At 37.2% G+C, this 17137-nt stretch overlaps 1 protein-coding gene across 2 annotated transcripts in view; it reads right to left on the bottom strand.

The window, feature by feature from the left end:
* RAF1 (Raf-1 proto-oncogene, serine/threonine kinase) overlaps positions 1 to 17137 on the bottom strand; it is a 57891-nt gene that overhangs the window by 28420 nt on the left and 12334 nt on the right. The window contains exons 2-5 of one of the 2 annotated variants that reach the window (XM_063291832.1): positions 12367 to 12454; positions 5099 to 5329; positions 1103 to 1215; positions 247 to 349 (exon numbers count right to left, since the gene is read on the bottom strand). In XM_063291832.1, coding sequence (XP_063147902.1) covers positions 247 to 349; positions 1103 to 1215; positions 5099 to 5329; positions 12367 to 12402 — 483 coding nt within the window. In that variant the 5' untranslated portion in view covers positions 12403 to 12454. The remainder of the gene's footprint in view (positions 1 to 246; positions 350 to 1102; positions 1216 to 5098; positions 5330 to 12366; positions 12455 to 17137) is intronic. The other variant, XM_063291831.1, reaches the window with a different exon arrangement.

The raw sequence follows: 17137 nt of genomic DNA, 5'->3' as shown, positions 1-17137 counted from the left end.
TGCAAACAAGAAAAAAACAGAAAAGAAAAAGACAATGTACTGTAAGACTAGTGAACAAAACTGTTCATTTTCTATCAATATTGGAAAGGCCAGAAAACTCAACTATATTATAGGTTTCTGATTTACATGTTGATTTTGTGAGGAGGCTATGTGATAAAGTCTGTTTAGGTTTTTCATTCCTATCTGCCAGCATTGCTTTCCATAAAGCCTTTCCAGTTCTTCTATACATACAAAAGATCAACATACAAAGTTATGTGTTGTGAGTGGAACATGATCAAGGAAGTCAACTTGCAATTCTTCTCCAATCAAGGATGCCGCATCTGTACTCCAATCCAATCGTGCTTTTTTACTATGAAAGGAAAGAAAAACTCTTAAATATACTGCAAGCATTCAGTTTCCAAAGATGTTAGAACTACGAAAAAACCAAAATATTTGGAAACTTCATTTATTTCAGATAATTATTAGTTAGAAGCAGAACTATCTTAAGATACACATGATAATATATTTTACTTTACTAGGCTGCAGTATTCAAATATTGCAAGCAATAAGACTTAATATTACACTTGCTTGTGGACATCTGCAGGGAGGGCAAGGGTGGCGCGTGATAAAACATCTGAAACTATCATATCATGACTTCTGTAATTGCTTCAGCCATCAGGACACAAGCACCTGATTGCAGCACTTGCATGTTGATGTCATGGTACGTGTCATGACTCTGGCGTCATCACCAACTTTGTTAAAGATGTTGCTGCAGATGCTACATAGCACACTTGAACCCTCAAGTTATCTAGAATTAACATGCCTTCAAGTGCAGAAAGGAAACTGACACGTTCCATGATTTTGGCTTAATGTGGCCTTCAGTATAAGCCTTAAAAGGACTGAAGTTATTCTCTCCAACACCTCGGTAAAGAATCATTTGACCTGGTCCTACAAAAAGCAGAATATCTAAAGCAAGAATCATGACCAATTTGTAAAAACGTCATGCCTAAAGAAAAGAGTCTGCAGCTGCTAAATGAAATGAAATACACTGAATATTATCTTCAATAAATACACGGGCAGAAATTATTTAAATGGATTAATTCAACTTAATTCCAATTCTTACCCTCTGTGTTCACTAAGTAATTGAAAAACAGCACAGCATTCTGGCTGCAGACCTCTAACTTTGAGTGCTTTCATGAGACAGTCATGAAGAGTCATTCCATTACGTACATTTACCTGTAAAGTACAAAAATACAGTTTTTCTAATTCCAAAACTATCAATTATTATTTAGCTTGCTAATCTTCATATTTCAATTATAGTGTAATTGTTCTCAAACTCTGGAAGACTCAGATCATTAGACAATAGCCTGACGGCTTAAATGCTGGTAAACTGGTAAACGTGCAGTGCAGTGCAGTGCATATAGCTGAAGATTCCCCTCCTTACTATTGCCACTTCTCTTTCTTTTTTTTTTGCATCTACTCCTGTAACTCTGTACACATTTGCCTGGGAGAGGCAGCTGATTTGTTTTAAAATGCATTAGTTACAATATAGCAGCAACTTTGGGAGAGAGAGACTACTCAAGAGAAACACACACGCTACGCTGTCCATTATGTTTGTTAGGGTTATGGCTGCACTAGTACTATATCTGCATTTATTGTTTTTGGATCTGATTATTTTTGCAGGATGAAACAAGGATGAACTGGAGGAGGGAAACTGAACAGAGATAGAACATCAGAGATAAGACATTCTTTGGCCAGGAGATAGGGTCAATGCACCCAGATGATCTTTGCAGAGCTGTCGTAGCTACTTGGATTACTTGCACCTGGATATTGATGTGTCCAACTGGGCTTTTTAATCTTTCGGGGAGATTCCTGTTACACAAACTGACCATCTCACTTGAAGGCTGGTTTATCAGCCTCACCTAGTCCCAGAGACACAGATCTGGGCGACGTCTGCCTCAGTTCCATCGTATCTGGATTATTACAGTGTACTCTACCAACACTGTCTTCAAAGAATACTTGGAAACTACAGCTGCCCCAAAATGTAGCAACCCAGTTGTCAACAGAGGCTGCACTGAGAGCAGAGGACTGATCGTCTGAAACAGCTACTCTGGATTTTCAGTTTGTTTCCAGGCTACAATTCAAACTGCTGCAGATGATCTCCAAAATCCTAAATGGTTTTGCACCAATACATTTAAATGATCCTCTTTTTCAGTCTGAGCTTAATGCCTACTGGAACTGCATTTGGTGGCCTGTTGTTCAGTTCAATGAACTGTTTGGTGGCCTTTCTAGAGGAATGCACCTTAATTCTAGAATTCCCTTCTCAGGGAAACGATCTCATTTCCTCACTAAAATCCTTCCAGAAGATGAGAAAATCTTCAATACTAGGAAGCTGAACTTCCTGATATATCGATTTAACCAGTTGCTGTTTTGTTGCTTATTACAGCTGTTGTTGCACTGGAATTTATTCTGCTATTTTGGGGCTTCCAGCACCCCATTTGGACTGCCTAAAGCACGAGATTGTACTATGGACATTTAGCGGCAAAATAACTGAATTTCAGTGGGGTGACTTTTGTGTTAAGAACCAGCACGGTAATGGTGGGAATAGGAACGCAAAGCCTCTATAAACTCATATTCCCACCTAAAAAGCTCCAGACCTAGAGAAAATGGTCAAAATCACACCACCATAATGTGACAGCAAAATGTCCAAATTCTGGAAGTCCAACTTTAGGTAAAAATGTTAAAACACAGGTGAGAATATGAGCAAAAGGCCTCTGTTGGTGAAACATTCATATCCACACATTAAAACCACCTTAAATCTCCCAAACCACTGAAAAACAGGGTGAAACATGCTGGTCTTTCTCTTTTGGAGATATCACCATGGCTTCCTAAAGCCACTCAGATGAGTAGATGCCCCCCCCCCAAAGTTGCTGTTTTAAACCAATGCTATAAAACTATTTATATTGCTGTGCACCGCCTAAAACTGTGCTGGTTCACCTCCTTCCTCCAGGGCCAGTCCCAATCGGTGGCGATAGGGAGTGAGAGGTCTGACCCTCGGCCCCTCCTTTGTGGGGTGCCACAAGGCTCGGTACTCTCTCCGCTCCTCTTCAACATCTACATGAAACCGCTGGGTGAGATCATCCGTCACCACGGGATGAGGTATCATCAATATGCTGATGATACCCAATTATACATCTCCGTCCCAGGTGAAGTAAGTGATGCCATGACCACCCTCTCCAGGTGTCTCGGGGCCTGGATGGGGAACTACAGGCTTCAGCTGAACCCTGGTAAGACAGAGTGGCTGTGGGTTAATGGCTCCTCTGTATCCAGGAAATTGTCACCTTTAGTTCTGGATGGGTTGCACTGCCCCAGATAGACCCGGTGCATAACTTGGGGGTCCTTCTGGACTCACGACTCCTGCTCGAGGAGCAGGTGGCAGTCATGGCCGGATCGGGAGGCCCTCTGAACAGTCACTCATGCCCTGGTCATCTCCCATATAGACTACTGCAATGTGCTCTACATGGGGCTACCCTTGAAGAGTATCTGGAAGCTACAGCTGGTCCAGAATGTAGCTGCGCAGGTTATCTTTGGTGCCCCTAGAAGGGCGCATACAACACCCCACTACATGAGCTGCATTGGGTGCCAGTCTGCTTCCAGGTCCAATTCAAGGTGTTGGTTATTACCTTTAAAGCCCTACATGGCATGGGGCCAGGTTACCCCAGGGACTGTCTCATCCCCACATCAACCCGTCCACCCATTCATGCAGAGAGGGCATGTTGCAGACCCCGTCTGTAAGAGAATTCTATCTGGCGGGGTCCAGGAGGCGGGCTTCTCTGCAGTGGCATCTGCCCTCTGGAACATCCTGCCACCAGAGGTCAGGCAAGCTCCATCCCTTTTGACCTTCAGGAAGTCCATGAAGACTTAGCTCTGCCGCTGTGCTTGGGATGGGGAGGGGGAGTCATCCTTGGGGATGGCTGGCACCTTGGAGTGCTCCCCTCATATTTATGATCTTTTGTAGCCATTTGGATTTATTTTACTTCTTAATTTTATATAGTATTGTATTATATTTCATGTTCCATTATGATCATCGTTTTAAAGTTTTAATTGATTAACTTATTGTAAACAGCTCAGAGTCCCTCCTTGGGGGGAGATGGGCAGTAGTACAAATTTGAGAAATAAAATAAATAAAATAAAAATTATATTAATTAATATTGCTAACATGGATTCCTATCAAATTCACCATTTTGGATTCTGATTGAGAGGAAACCTAGTTATTGTTAATCATGGTAAGCAATTGTGCAGATGTACAGTATTAAGGCAACCAAGGAAAAAGAAAAAATTGCCCAGAAGAACGCAAACAGACATGAAGGGTTCCCATTTCTGCCTTTCTTTAAAACTCACAGCAGACAGTTCAGCAGCATTACACCTAAATTGGGCTTCTCTACAGTACACAATCTACCCTCATCTTTAAGCACTTTATAGTAGCCAAAGGCAACCAAAGGTTGAACTCCATACAAACAGAGAAGGGTTGGAGAATACCCTCACTGTTCCATACTTGGCAAAAAAAACTGAGTAACAAGAGTGCTCTTCACAGACGAGAAGCATTTTTATAGATAGATAACTTCTATGGGTTAAATTAAGATTCTGTCTAAACCATTAGCATGAGTGAGTACAGAAGCTTGTCAATCATTTAACAAAAGAATCAATTTCAGACTCTTTCTAATTTGCCTGAGCTTATATAATTTTTGCTGCTGGTGTTTAATAATCGATATTTATGATGTGGATGCAAGTCTAAAATTCTTTAAAGTTCAACTCAGTAGTCACTTTCAAGTCAAGAGCAAAACATAAGAAAGCATCTAATATCCAGAAAGGATGTATTAGCAGGACCCACTCAGAAGAGATGGTATCCACATATTCAGCGAAATGATATTAGTCTCACTACTCTCTCCAAAGTTACGTGTGGGTATATTGAGTAAACATGTTGAACAAAATGTCAGTGTATCCATTCTGGAGTCTACATTTAAACACTTTTAGACTACTGGGGCACTGGAATGTTTATGAACTGGTAGGGAAAAAACAGTGAATCTTTTATTTTGCCCAAAACAAGAAACAGACTCACCACTGTGCGTTGCTTGTTAGGCAAAAAAACACGAATAGTATTACTTGTCTTGGAGGAATCTAAAAGTTTCCCATCATCAGATGCTCTGCGCTGATAACCAAACTGTTCAACAATGGTAGGTGAAATACAGCTGGATCCATTGAAGACAGAATCCTTTAATCCAATTCCATCAGTAAGAGCCTTCCAAGCTCCATGAATGTGGTCCATTGAAGCAGCTTTAAGCAACAAAACCTTTAAAAGAAAGACAAGTCTACTTAGGAGCATGCTGAAACCAGTTTCTTATTATTCTGCTATAAAGAAAATATTTGCAACACCACCAAAGCATAGTATGGGAATTTATAATTCAGTAATTAAGTATAAGAAAACTTCATTACAACTGTGCTTATTTTGCCTTAGTGGATATACACTGATATATGCACATATTTCTGTAGCAACATACTGTGACCACTGGTAAGACAAATGTCTACATTGCTAAGTTTTCTACATTATTACTTCCTTGAATCAACAGACCAGAAGCATTTACAATGGCAAAAGATGTACTAAGTAATTAATAACTTGTTTTCCTAATTTTTCTAAGAGAAAATCCAGGTATTTAGGTTATGCATGCTACTTGTAAGTCAAGGAATTTATTTCAGCCCATGAAGGGCAATTTGTAAAAAATAATCACCCGTGGCTGCAGGGAACATGACAGTAACGCAACAGAGGGGATGGGACTGACATTTTCAGCCATTTTTTACTTCTTCTTCTTCTTCTTCTTTTTGGTGAGGAAAAGCCTTAGTTTTTGGTTTTAGAGGTAAAGTAAGTGTGCTAAGCCAAAACACTCTGAAAAGTTATATTCCTGAATCCCTGTATTTTGTTGTCAATTTTGTTGTCAATGTATGATTTTGGTAGGAGAGTCTAACAGCCTCAGTTTAGCAGTATTCAGGAAATAAATTAATTCCCACTTACGCTGTTAAAGAATTTATATACCGTATAAGAACCTTTCTTTATAATAATCACTGATCTAGGGCCTCATTTAAATATTGTCCTAAGCCATGATGTGTCTTGACATAATAACTGAATCCACCAATTGCAGTTTAATATTGCATAGACCAGACTATTATTACTTATTCAATAAAGCATCGTTAAAATGTTTCTGGCTTAGTATGATGTGGCAACTGGGCCACTGTTGGCTCTGTTCTCTTTTCCCACTACATCATCTCAAGCATTAAACCCAGACATTTTTTAGAAGGGAAATATACCATACAGATAGCTATGCCTAATCACTTACACAGGCTACTGTATTTCAGTCCTCATAACAGACATATAGCTTGCTAATAGCTTCTTAAAAAGGTAGTAGTCCTGTTTCAGCACTGGAGGGATTCATTCTTTTTCCATCAGCTTATTCACTCATCTGTACAGAATTTTATATACTAATATAACGTTAACAGACACAGACAAGATTGCACTATTACCATAATTAAAGGTATCCTTGCTCTCCAGTCTATTATCAGTCCCAATCAAAACTGATCTTGAAATTTAACATTCCCTATTTGATCTAGGAACTGAACCCTTAATTGAAACTCTATATTCTTTTATACTAGATAAGTACAAGAATATGCAGTTTAAAATTATCTATTGGGTACAGAATATTACTTCAGTTTCTAAAAGTGTAGCATAGTCTTCATTAACAAAATCTGACCAAACTAATTTGCTAGAGAATCTTCAACAATTAGAATTTTGCACATAAACTGGAGAGAACAAGTACTCTGAATGGTGAGAAAAGAATATACCTCCTCTCTCTATGCACAACCTATTCCACCCACTCAAAACTAGGTTTAATGGCATCTTGCTTCTATTGCTGTGACCTATTTTGTATTGCTTTTGCAATATACACCAAGAAGTTAGAATCTACCTTAAGGTCAGAAGCGTTCATCGTTTTCAGAGAATACTATCCATAAGACACATACACACTGGCACTCCCAGGCTGAACCTATGACTCACTTAAATTCCTATGAGAACAGATGAACTCACCCCATATGACCTTCTATCACATCCTTTTTTGCCACTAGGAGGGAGAAAGGAACCATGATTTGACAACCACTACAGACCAGGTAAGAAGATCTGGAAACACCAGCCTTTGGGGTCCTCTATGGCAGTATTTCATGGCTGGCTGGGGAATTCTGGGAGTTGAAGTCCACACATCTTAAAGTTGCTGAGGTTGAGAAACACTGCTCTATGGCCTCTGGCTGAATACTGAGCAGGCAGGAAAAGGAAAGCCTACCTGGAATTGTCATGGCAGCACAGGAAAAATGGTATAGAATAAGCATTTGAGGTGGGAAACTTTCCACAGCTATATTTCTCTGTTGAAAAATGTCCATATTAAAATATTATATTTTAATAAATAAACATTTTCAGATGAATCATGCATACATACATCCTGTATAGCGACAGTTCAGACTTATGACGGCACTACAAACCTGTCCTCGCATTTATGACCATCGCAGCATCCCGTGGTCACCTTCCCAGCCAGCTTCCAGCAAGCAAAATCAATAGGGAAACCATGTGATTTGCTTAACAACCACGTGGTTCACTTAACGGCCATGTGGTTCACTTAACAATCATGGTGATTCGCTTAATGACCACCACAAAATGTTCATAAAATCAAGTCTGATTTGCTTAACAACCACACCATTTAGCAACTGAAATTCCTGTCCCATTCTGGTCATTAAGCAAGGACTACCTGTAGGTATATGGCTTTTGGGTTCTGGTAGTAAGATAACAGCTTCCAGTGCTTTTATGTATTTTTCTTGACATCTAAACAATGTAAGAAACTCAGTAGCATACATTTACTATGTCCTACATTATTTTGGTAGAAAAAGTAAGTATTTTGAATACCATTTAAAACCATATTAAAATGGGTGTGGCTATTAAAGAAAAATGGAAACAGATATATGGCATGTAAAATAATACGAGCCACTTTAGGCTATAGTCCTATAAATTGTAATAAAATAGTTAATGCTTCAGGTGCCACAAGATGCCCTTAATCCTTTTTCTTTGTTTTTTGTTTTGTTTTGTTCTTTGCAATATAAGACCATCCATTTAGGAATCACAATATGACAATGTGTTGAATAACAGCAACTACTGTGGTTTATAAATCATAACTTACAGCTAGCACAATGAATGAATCCAGCCAACTATAACTTATTCAACAATGCTGCATTATTAAACATTAGTGGGACTTTTTTTGGAGGCTGTAACATAACATTGTTCAGTTTGAAAATTTAAGCAGAAATCCCCCATTTAAATGACAATAAGAAAAAAGATCCTAGTAAAATGATAAAAAAGCAGCAGAAGAAAATGGGTAAAGGCTGCAATTGGAAGAACAGAAGCAGTCTCCATAATAATTTGAAGTTTTCTTATATAAATTGATGAACAAAAGCGCATCACAAGGCTACTGATAAATATGTGAAATCATAAAATATTTCAAATTGACTATGTCATATGTATTTGAGACACTAGTTACTTATGTAAACTTATGTTTCTGTGAGTCAAAACAATAAACTATGATTTAAAGGCTCCTTTACCAACCAAGGATCACATTCTTGCTTACAGGAAGCCCCCAAACCAGGGAAGAGTTAAATGTTGAATAGAAACATTATTTCACAGAAGGCTTTTAGGTTTATGTTACAGATTGTTAGGAGCCATGATCTATTGTAAATTCACATAGAATTTGAATTACATTTCAGCATATTCCTCATGAGTTTCAGTGTACTAATAGCTCTTTTCTTAACCACTATTCTGCATGTCCTTTTAATTTAATAGACTGTAAGGTTTGGGGAAAAATAGATCCCAGAATTCTACAAAATTCATGCCATTATTAATAGGTATTTTAAATAATTATCTCTGCTGAAGTGCTTCTGAAGGGTTTGCAGAAGCTGTTCACATATTACATTAAATAAGCACCCCCCAATTAGTACATTTGTAGCTCTTAGCACCAGTATCAACATTTCTATAGGTCAATAATGGTGACATCAACAACAGTTCATTGAACTGCCAGTTCAGATGGGTACTCTAATCTAGAGTAGCAAAGGAGGTAGTACATTATCAGCACTCAAATGTTGATGTTTGTTGTTCACCACCGTATGTGAACATAATCAAACAATCTGAAGCTTGCACTTGATACTCCTTGTCTATGTTATTTAAAACGTTGATAACTCACCTTTTATCTAGAAAACTCAACCAAGCTCTGTCCAGATTTCTTCTTCACAACACACTTATGAAGTAGTTTAGACTGAGAGATAGCAAGTGACTCAAGGTCACCAATTATTTTCATGGCAGTGTAGATATCTGACACAAAGCTTTCAAGTCTTATCTCAGCTTTGCAACTGAGAAATTTTAACTTTCGAAAGGCTAATCATTGGACTTTATAGTTATGGTGGTTACTGCCTATTTCAATATGGGAATCTGAGGTTCAAAAAGTACTCACTATCACTGACCGGACGTTTGTTGAAAGGCTATTTATTCAGCTGTGGTTTGCTGAACAGAATTATCTTTGCCAACTCACCTACAGTCTCCTGTGCCACCTCTCATACCAACTTTATAATCTTCAAAAACAGGTGTTCCAAGTATACACAGGGTATCAGAAAGTATCACTAGCCTTCCTCAGAAGGTCAACAAGGAAAAGTCTGATATTTTCAAAATATAATAAATCTGTGATTTGTTAAATCTTCATTTTACCGAAGACATCTGACAAATAGTCTGACGTACAGTATATTTGCCATTTTAGGGGGTTTAAGTTTTCTTGTTCCCAAAGCAGACATGCTACATGAAGAAGTCTGTGAGATAATCAGTGCATAGACCCATTACTAAGCAGAAATTAATACACCACCAATATTTCATTGCCAATAAAATAGTTATTACCAAGATAATTTTTTTACATGCCAGATGCAAAATACACATGAGACTATCATAAGAAATACTGACACTATTTCAATTAGAGGAACATTCATTTCCCATTCCTTTATTCCTCCACAATTTGAATATGAATTAAATAATTAATTCAAAGCTAAACAGCTAACAGTAAATACCACCTGATTTTTAACTTGAAGTCAAAAAGGCAGTGCAATATATTTTATTATTATATTATTATTATTATTAAATTTGCATGCCTCAACAACTGTGAGTGGCATGTCGGGGGGCATGGCCCTTTATTTCTGACAACAGCTGTAAATCCAGCTGGGTAAGAATTTTAAAGATAGCTTTAAGTATTATGGTTTTACTGCTGAATTCATAGCTTCATTAGGATATAAGAATGCGGAAACAGTTACCAAACAAATATGAGACAGAGAGTTTCAAAGAGATGTAAATTTAATCCCTAGTTCCTGCTTTGTGGTGTCTATGAAAAATAATTTTATGTCAACATCTCACCTTACTAACATGACCAATTTCAACACCAGTGGGCCTTCACAATAGCCCAATTTAATGCTATCAGTGCTCCTATCAGGTAGAAATAAATAAAGAAAAATCTGCTACTCCTAAAGAATTTGCCATTTTGATCAAGATGAAGTCAAACACATGTGTCATGTCCTTTTGTATTTCCCTTTTTATAATTCGTATTATTTATTTTACGTGATATACCACCAGCTACCAAAGTCTCTTGCAAAGCAAATTTAAAACTGGGCCATTAAAAACAGTAGAAAAGATTAATAACTCAAATTATTAATTAAAACCAAGAGTTTAAAACTTGTATAAAATATTTTTAACAGCCCTTTTAAAAGCTACTAAAGATGTCAGTCATAATTCTGCAGGGAATGCATTCCAAAGAGCTGGGGCAACAAGAGAGAAAGCTCAATCCAAGTCACGCCCAGACAAGCTTGCAGCAACTGCAGATTAGCATCTTCAGATGATTTCAATAAACGTGAAAGTTCATATAGGTGTTCCATCATATAGCTTGGACCTAATCCATGCAGGGGTTTAAAGGTGAGGAGCAGCACCTTGTATTTACCTGAAAACAAATTGGCAGCAAATTGGTATCACTTCTGTCTTCAAACAAGCCTAGGGACACTTTGGTCCAAGTATTAAAGATAGCTGGGGAATAAGCCTGATAAAAGGATTAATAGTTTATGTTTTAGATTCTAAACATTAGAAAATTAAAAATAAAAATACACAAGAAAAGGTAGAAATAACCAAGGACAATTTATGAATTAGGGGGGGGGAAATCCTCAGGCTAAAAAAATGCTAGGTAACACCTCCCTACAGGGTATCCATGTGATATTATCACATTTGATCATCTTATTCCCTAATCCTTATTTTTTTCATTTACCAGAAATATTTTTTTTTAAGATTTACCTAGCCCTGGAGTAGGTAAATTAAAAATAATGCATTCATCAAACTGCTTTAAGAATACCTGGTTGTATTGGTGGCAAGAACTGAAGATATTATGCTGAACTTGAAATATAAACATTACATAGCATGTAATCACCACCAAACTATCAGTATAGTTTCAAATTACGCTGGGCACAAAATAGACAATTCATTAATGGTGGCCCAATGGTCCCGAGGGGCGATATAAATAAGTCACCTACTAGCAATTCCACCTACTAGGAGTTCTATGCCCTAATGATCTTTTAAAAACAAGGTGTCATTTCCCACAAAAGGAATGTGTGCAGTTTGGGCAGCAAGCAAATTTTACATTATCGCTACAGCAACCATACATTGGTTTTGAGGAAGATCACTGTGAACTGATTTTTTAAAAATTGCACAAACTTATTTTCCCAAAAATAAATAGACAGACTATTAGAAAAAAGTGAGTATTTAACTTTTTCATGGAAGTTAAATGTCTTACCAAAACAACTAAAACAGGTAAACTTACATGAAAAGGAAATGGCTCTGAAAATATATTCAGGAATTTGGAAAGTTTCCTTTTAGAATTCATCCATATACAGTATGGCAGAAACATAGTCTTACAGATTTTTTATTATCTCTATCTGATAGTTAATGTGTTGCTTTTGCCTTTATTTTGTAATACCTGCACTTCATACTTTAATCCTTTGGAGTTCAATTGTGTTTGTTTTACACTCTTATACCTATCAACATGGCATGATAATCATTACCCATTCTCATTTAAAAGGCATGAATTTCTTCTTTTCAAATGTCTTTATTTTCAAGGGCTGACCCGTTTGTTTCAGAGATGGCACAACCATTAAAGACTAAGGGCTGGAGTACACATATTTTGCCACGGGGATGCTGCCATCACCATTCTGGTTAGAACATACAGAAGTACTTACTGTGTGGAGCTCCGTGATCATGCATTGAAATCCCATGCTGTTTTCAGCAACATCTCCACCATGGCAAATGTAGTTATGTGCTCCAGCCCTAAGAATACCAAATGCAATATGTCCATATCAGGTCCATTAAAGTAGGCCATATCAGGTCCATTAAAGTAATATACCGTATATAATCTCCTCAGTACATGATAAATTTCCATTTTCCCATCTCGGTGCACACCAAGCCCTCAACATTTCTGCTTGGTCTCAAGTTCCACTACAGCACTGAGCTTGTACCATGGCTAATCACTACCTAATGAAATAAGTTTTTTCTGTATATGTCTACCAAAAGCTTTTTAGAAGCGCACAGAGAAATCCTCCCATTTATGCATGCATTTTTTAAAGAATATTTTCAGGATTTTAGACAATTCAGTTTAATTTTGAACTTTTAGATATCAGTACAATTTATCAAGAAGCTCTTTAGTTACCAAAATCATTTATTTTTTACAACGGTATAAGATGCTTGTTTGAACACTTAAAACTCTTAAAAACTCTTAAAATTTAGATTTCTGATCAGACATGCATTATATTCAAGGCCAGTATAAAGGATAGACTGATTATTGAAGTATGTACTTAAATCATGGTTTAGCTATGAAGTTTATTGGGTGGCCTTTGGCCATTCTCCAATCTGATGTTCCTCATGTTACGATGGGGAAAAAACAAGATAAATTTTGCAAAAGAAAAAATATTCTATTCAAACTGTTAGAAAATTGTTTTCAGTATCTGTACCACTTCATCTCTCTGCCATGCATCTATTAACCCAACCCAGCCCATTCTTTCCATCACCCAGTGGCGTTTCCTAAAATATAAGGTCTGGAAGAGATCTGGAAGTTCATCTAATACAACCCCCTACCCAATGCAGGAATCTACTATTATAACATTATAACATTCAATAATATAACTTGGAGAAATATTCCTCTTCAGAAATGCAATTTTGCTACAAAGCACAAGGTTTTAATCACCACCACCCTAGTAAAAGAAATGCTGAAAATGTACACCAATGGGTAACATTATTAATCTTAGAAATGTAGATTAAATGCTGCATTAGCAAAGACCATCTTCTCCCTGCCAGCCTTCCCTAGACTGGAGTCCTCTCAATAAACAGAAGGAGCCTCTCCACTGGTAGACAACTCAGTTCAAGCCTCTCTGAATACCCTGAAGTGGAAAAATTCAAACTAGTGGTTCATAAGATTCCCTACATGCTGTGATAACTGTAACAGCAGCTGCCAATATATTATTTGTCAGCATTAATGGTAAATCATTCCAGCTTAGCCTTTTAATCACCGAAAAACACTTACTCTATCAAACTAATGATAATGACACAAATCAGCAACACCAGAAGGTATTTGAAAGATGGGGAGAGAAGGGAATCCTTTGAATCCTTGTTATTTGATTCAAACCAACTATGCATAATACATGCTTTATTTTAAATGTATTTTCCATAATTTTTACCTCAGCAGAATACTTAAATGTAATTCTGAGATATGTTATACCACAGATGCTTTTAACCCAGCTACTTACTCAACTCCGTATAAAACCAGGATTCTTATTAAATGACACCAATAATACTTTCCGCAATAATTTATTTCTGTAATACCAAAATTATTCACCAATTCCACTATATTAAGTGGAGCTTATTAATGAACAAAGATAATATATTTTATCCTTAATAACACCACTCTTTTAAATTTAGGGACTTTCACTTTTGCCATAGCAATCAATGAATATTAACACTTAAAATAAATTACTGGGTGGATACCAGGTGAGGCACCCCTGGAAAATAGGTGCTGGCAGTGGGAATTTCCAAGCTGCTAGCCCCAAGGCATGAGGCAGGGCCAGAGTGTGAAATTCCAGAGGCCTTCTGAGAGAGGAGTTTGAGACCTCCAGTCTTCCACCCTGCCAGTTCAGCTATCTGCTACAAAAAGCTCTGCCTCGATCAAGGCAAGATTACCCTCGCTGCAGTCAACTTGGAAAAGCTGTATCGCTTCAGCCACTCGCAGCTTATATGTGGGTTGAAGAATGGAATGTTGCATATTTCATGAACTTGGAAATCAGAATAAGTTCCCTTCTCTATGCTTCATGTGTACAAATATTGCAGATACCTTTTGGCATTTGCACAGCTAATAGTTTCTAACCCTTTAAAGAAAAAGTGCACGTTATTTAAACATTGCTACGAAGGGCAAAAGGCTGAAAACAGAGGATAAATACAATTAAGGATTAATCTGACAGAAAGAGAAGGAAAACTGGGATGCTTGAACTGCAAATGAATTAACAGAATTCCTTCTTGTTCTCTCCAGCACAGACTCGGCATGCCCTGCTCTGGAGAGTCTGCTAATCCTTTGAAACAGAATTAAGTAGAAATAGGAATGTATAGCATGGAGGAAACACCTATCACTTCAGCCGTGTCTATTTTTCTGGCAAACACCATTTGATACATCTCACTGTAACTGAAAAAGGAATTATTTTTAAAAATAAAAATTAAACTCAAATTACGTTTACTAGAGATTTGTATATAAAAGATAGAAGAGAAATATTTGTAGGTAGGAAATATACTATGTTTATACTTAGAGTAAATTCAAGTGAGCTAATGCAAATATTTTTTACATAATACATTAATAATCAAACACTAGAAGAGGATTTGATGGTACAGAATGTAGGGGTTCTGGAATCACTACATACTCTGTATCTCAGAATCCCTTATGTAGTACTTCTTAAAATATTGAAAAATGTGAAAGCATTATTTGGGGGTTATTGATGTTGTAATACATACAAATATGGGTAGGATCAGAAGAAAATTAAGAAGTTTTACTTGCATCAGAGTTGATATATGAAGACATTTTAATTCAGAAAGATTATACTTCTATGCAGTACCACATGATTATTACTCATCAGAGTAAGGATACATCAGAATTTACTAAAGTAGCTATATGATCTCTATTTATACTACGTTTCTACAAAGTATACTTTAGATGAAAATTCAAAAACACAAGGGATGTTGGTTAAAGTATTTTGTTTGAACAAGAAGAGCAATGTCAATGAACAGTTATATTAGAATTAAATTTAGTGGTATGTTTCCAATGACTGAACTGGGAGAGAAATTATTCATATATTATCTACTCCATGCTGTTTCAGATGTCTGCTAACCCAGGATTCAGATGGCCCTGACCCTGTTGGCCTTTCCTAGGGTCCTTAAGACCTGATTTGTTCCCTTGGCCAGAATATTGAGTGAGCCCATCTCTAGAAAGTATGGTAGCATATTGGTTAGCATCTTCAGTTGCCAATTTGTTCTGCTGTTTTGGACATGTGTTGTTTTCGTTTTATTCTTTCTAATTTTGCTTGTACACTGCCCAGAATGACTGTGAGTTGATCTACTTCTAAGGCTCCCTGACATTCTGAAGTCGATTGTCAAGGTGCACAGGCAGTTTCAGTAGTAAAGTCCTGCACCTTGAGTGGAAGCCCAGTGTATAAGATTTATCCTTTGAGGTTTTTAAAGTATTTCTGATGTGCTGCTAGTGGTATTGTGATATGACAAGAAAATTTACTGTCACAACAATATTTAATAAAAAAAACAGAAAAGCTAGAAAAAAAATAATGTATGAAGGAAATGGAGATGAATTAAAGGGTTTTAAAAAATGTGTGTGTAGAGAGTAAGAAAGATGACATTAACAGAGATATGCAAGATCGACTGCCAGGGCAACATGGGATGAAACATCCCTTAAATCCACAACAGACAGATAATATTCAGGAACAGCACAGACAAGCATCTCCCTAATTCACTGGAGTTTAAGGTAGAGGAGATACAGCACAACCATCAGCTTAGATCCCTATCCTTTTCTGATGAAAGCCTGCAAGGAGATGAAAGGGAACCTGGGCAATCTTCTCTTCTGAAAAAGGTTGCTGACAGTTTGGTGGGTCTGCAATTGCAGAAGCCTCTGGAGGAAACGTTATCTGAACCATTTTCAGTAAGGGTTTGGGTCCTGGTATGGAACAAAACGCATAATGATCACTCTTGTGGATAACCTGTGGTAGACCAGGATAGGGGAAGTACTATCCTCTGACCTTCACTGATATATCAGCAGACTTTAATGTTGTTGATCAATCAATCAATATTTCATTACAGTCACAGACCAGAATTACAAATATAATACAAATTTGTACAAATACAGATAAAAATGCATTAAAATGAAATAAAACAAATCATGATAATATTAATGGTGGAATCAACAGTGGACAATCAAAGTCTGCCTCATTTTAGAGACAGTATAACAAAATTTAGCTATGTTCAAAGAAACTGAATCATGCTGATCAGATAGGAACAACTGTACATAAAAAAGGTCAGAATTTCCTGGGTATTTTATCAAATAGGGAGTTATAAAAAGGGTCCGTGAGTCCTTATAGAAGGTACAATATAGCAGGACATGAGCTGTAGTTTCAATAGCCCCTTGTCCAAAGTGGCACAATCTCAGCTCATATGGAACAGTTTTGTATCAGCCCTCCAAAACTGCTGTGGGAAGAGAATTGCAACGTGCTAGAGTTAATGCCCTTCAGAATTTGGAGACAGTTATATAATGTAAGTATGCTGTTGATCATAGTACCCTGTTGGATCATATATGACTTTTAGCAGTCAGGGGCATCTTCTGCAGTAGTTTCCTTCTTCCTAAATGGGTGGTTCCAGCCTGGGGGCTGAGAGGTCACCCCTAAAGCTCTCTGTTGTGAGGTTCCACAGAGGTTG

Source organism: Candoia aspera, chromosome 2 (genome assembly GCF_035149785.1).
Source record: "Candoia aspera isolate rCanAsp1 chromosome 2, rCanAsp1.hap2, whole genome shotgun sequence".
NCBI classification, from domain to species: Eukaryota; Metazoa; Chordata; class Lepidosauria; order Squamata; family Boidae; genus Candoia; species Candoia aspera.
This window is presented reverse-complemented; position numbering and strand designations above follow the sequence as displayed.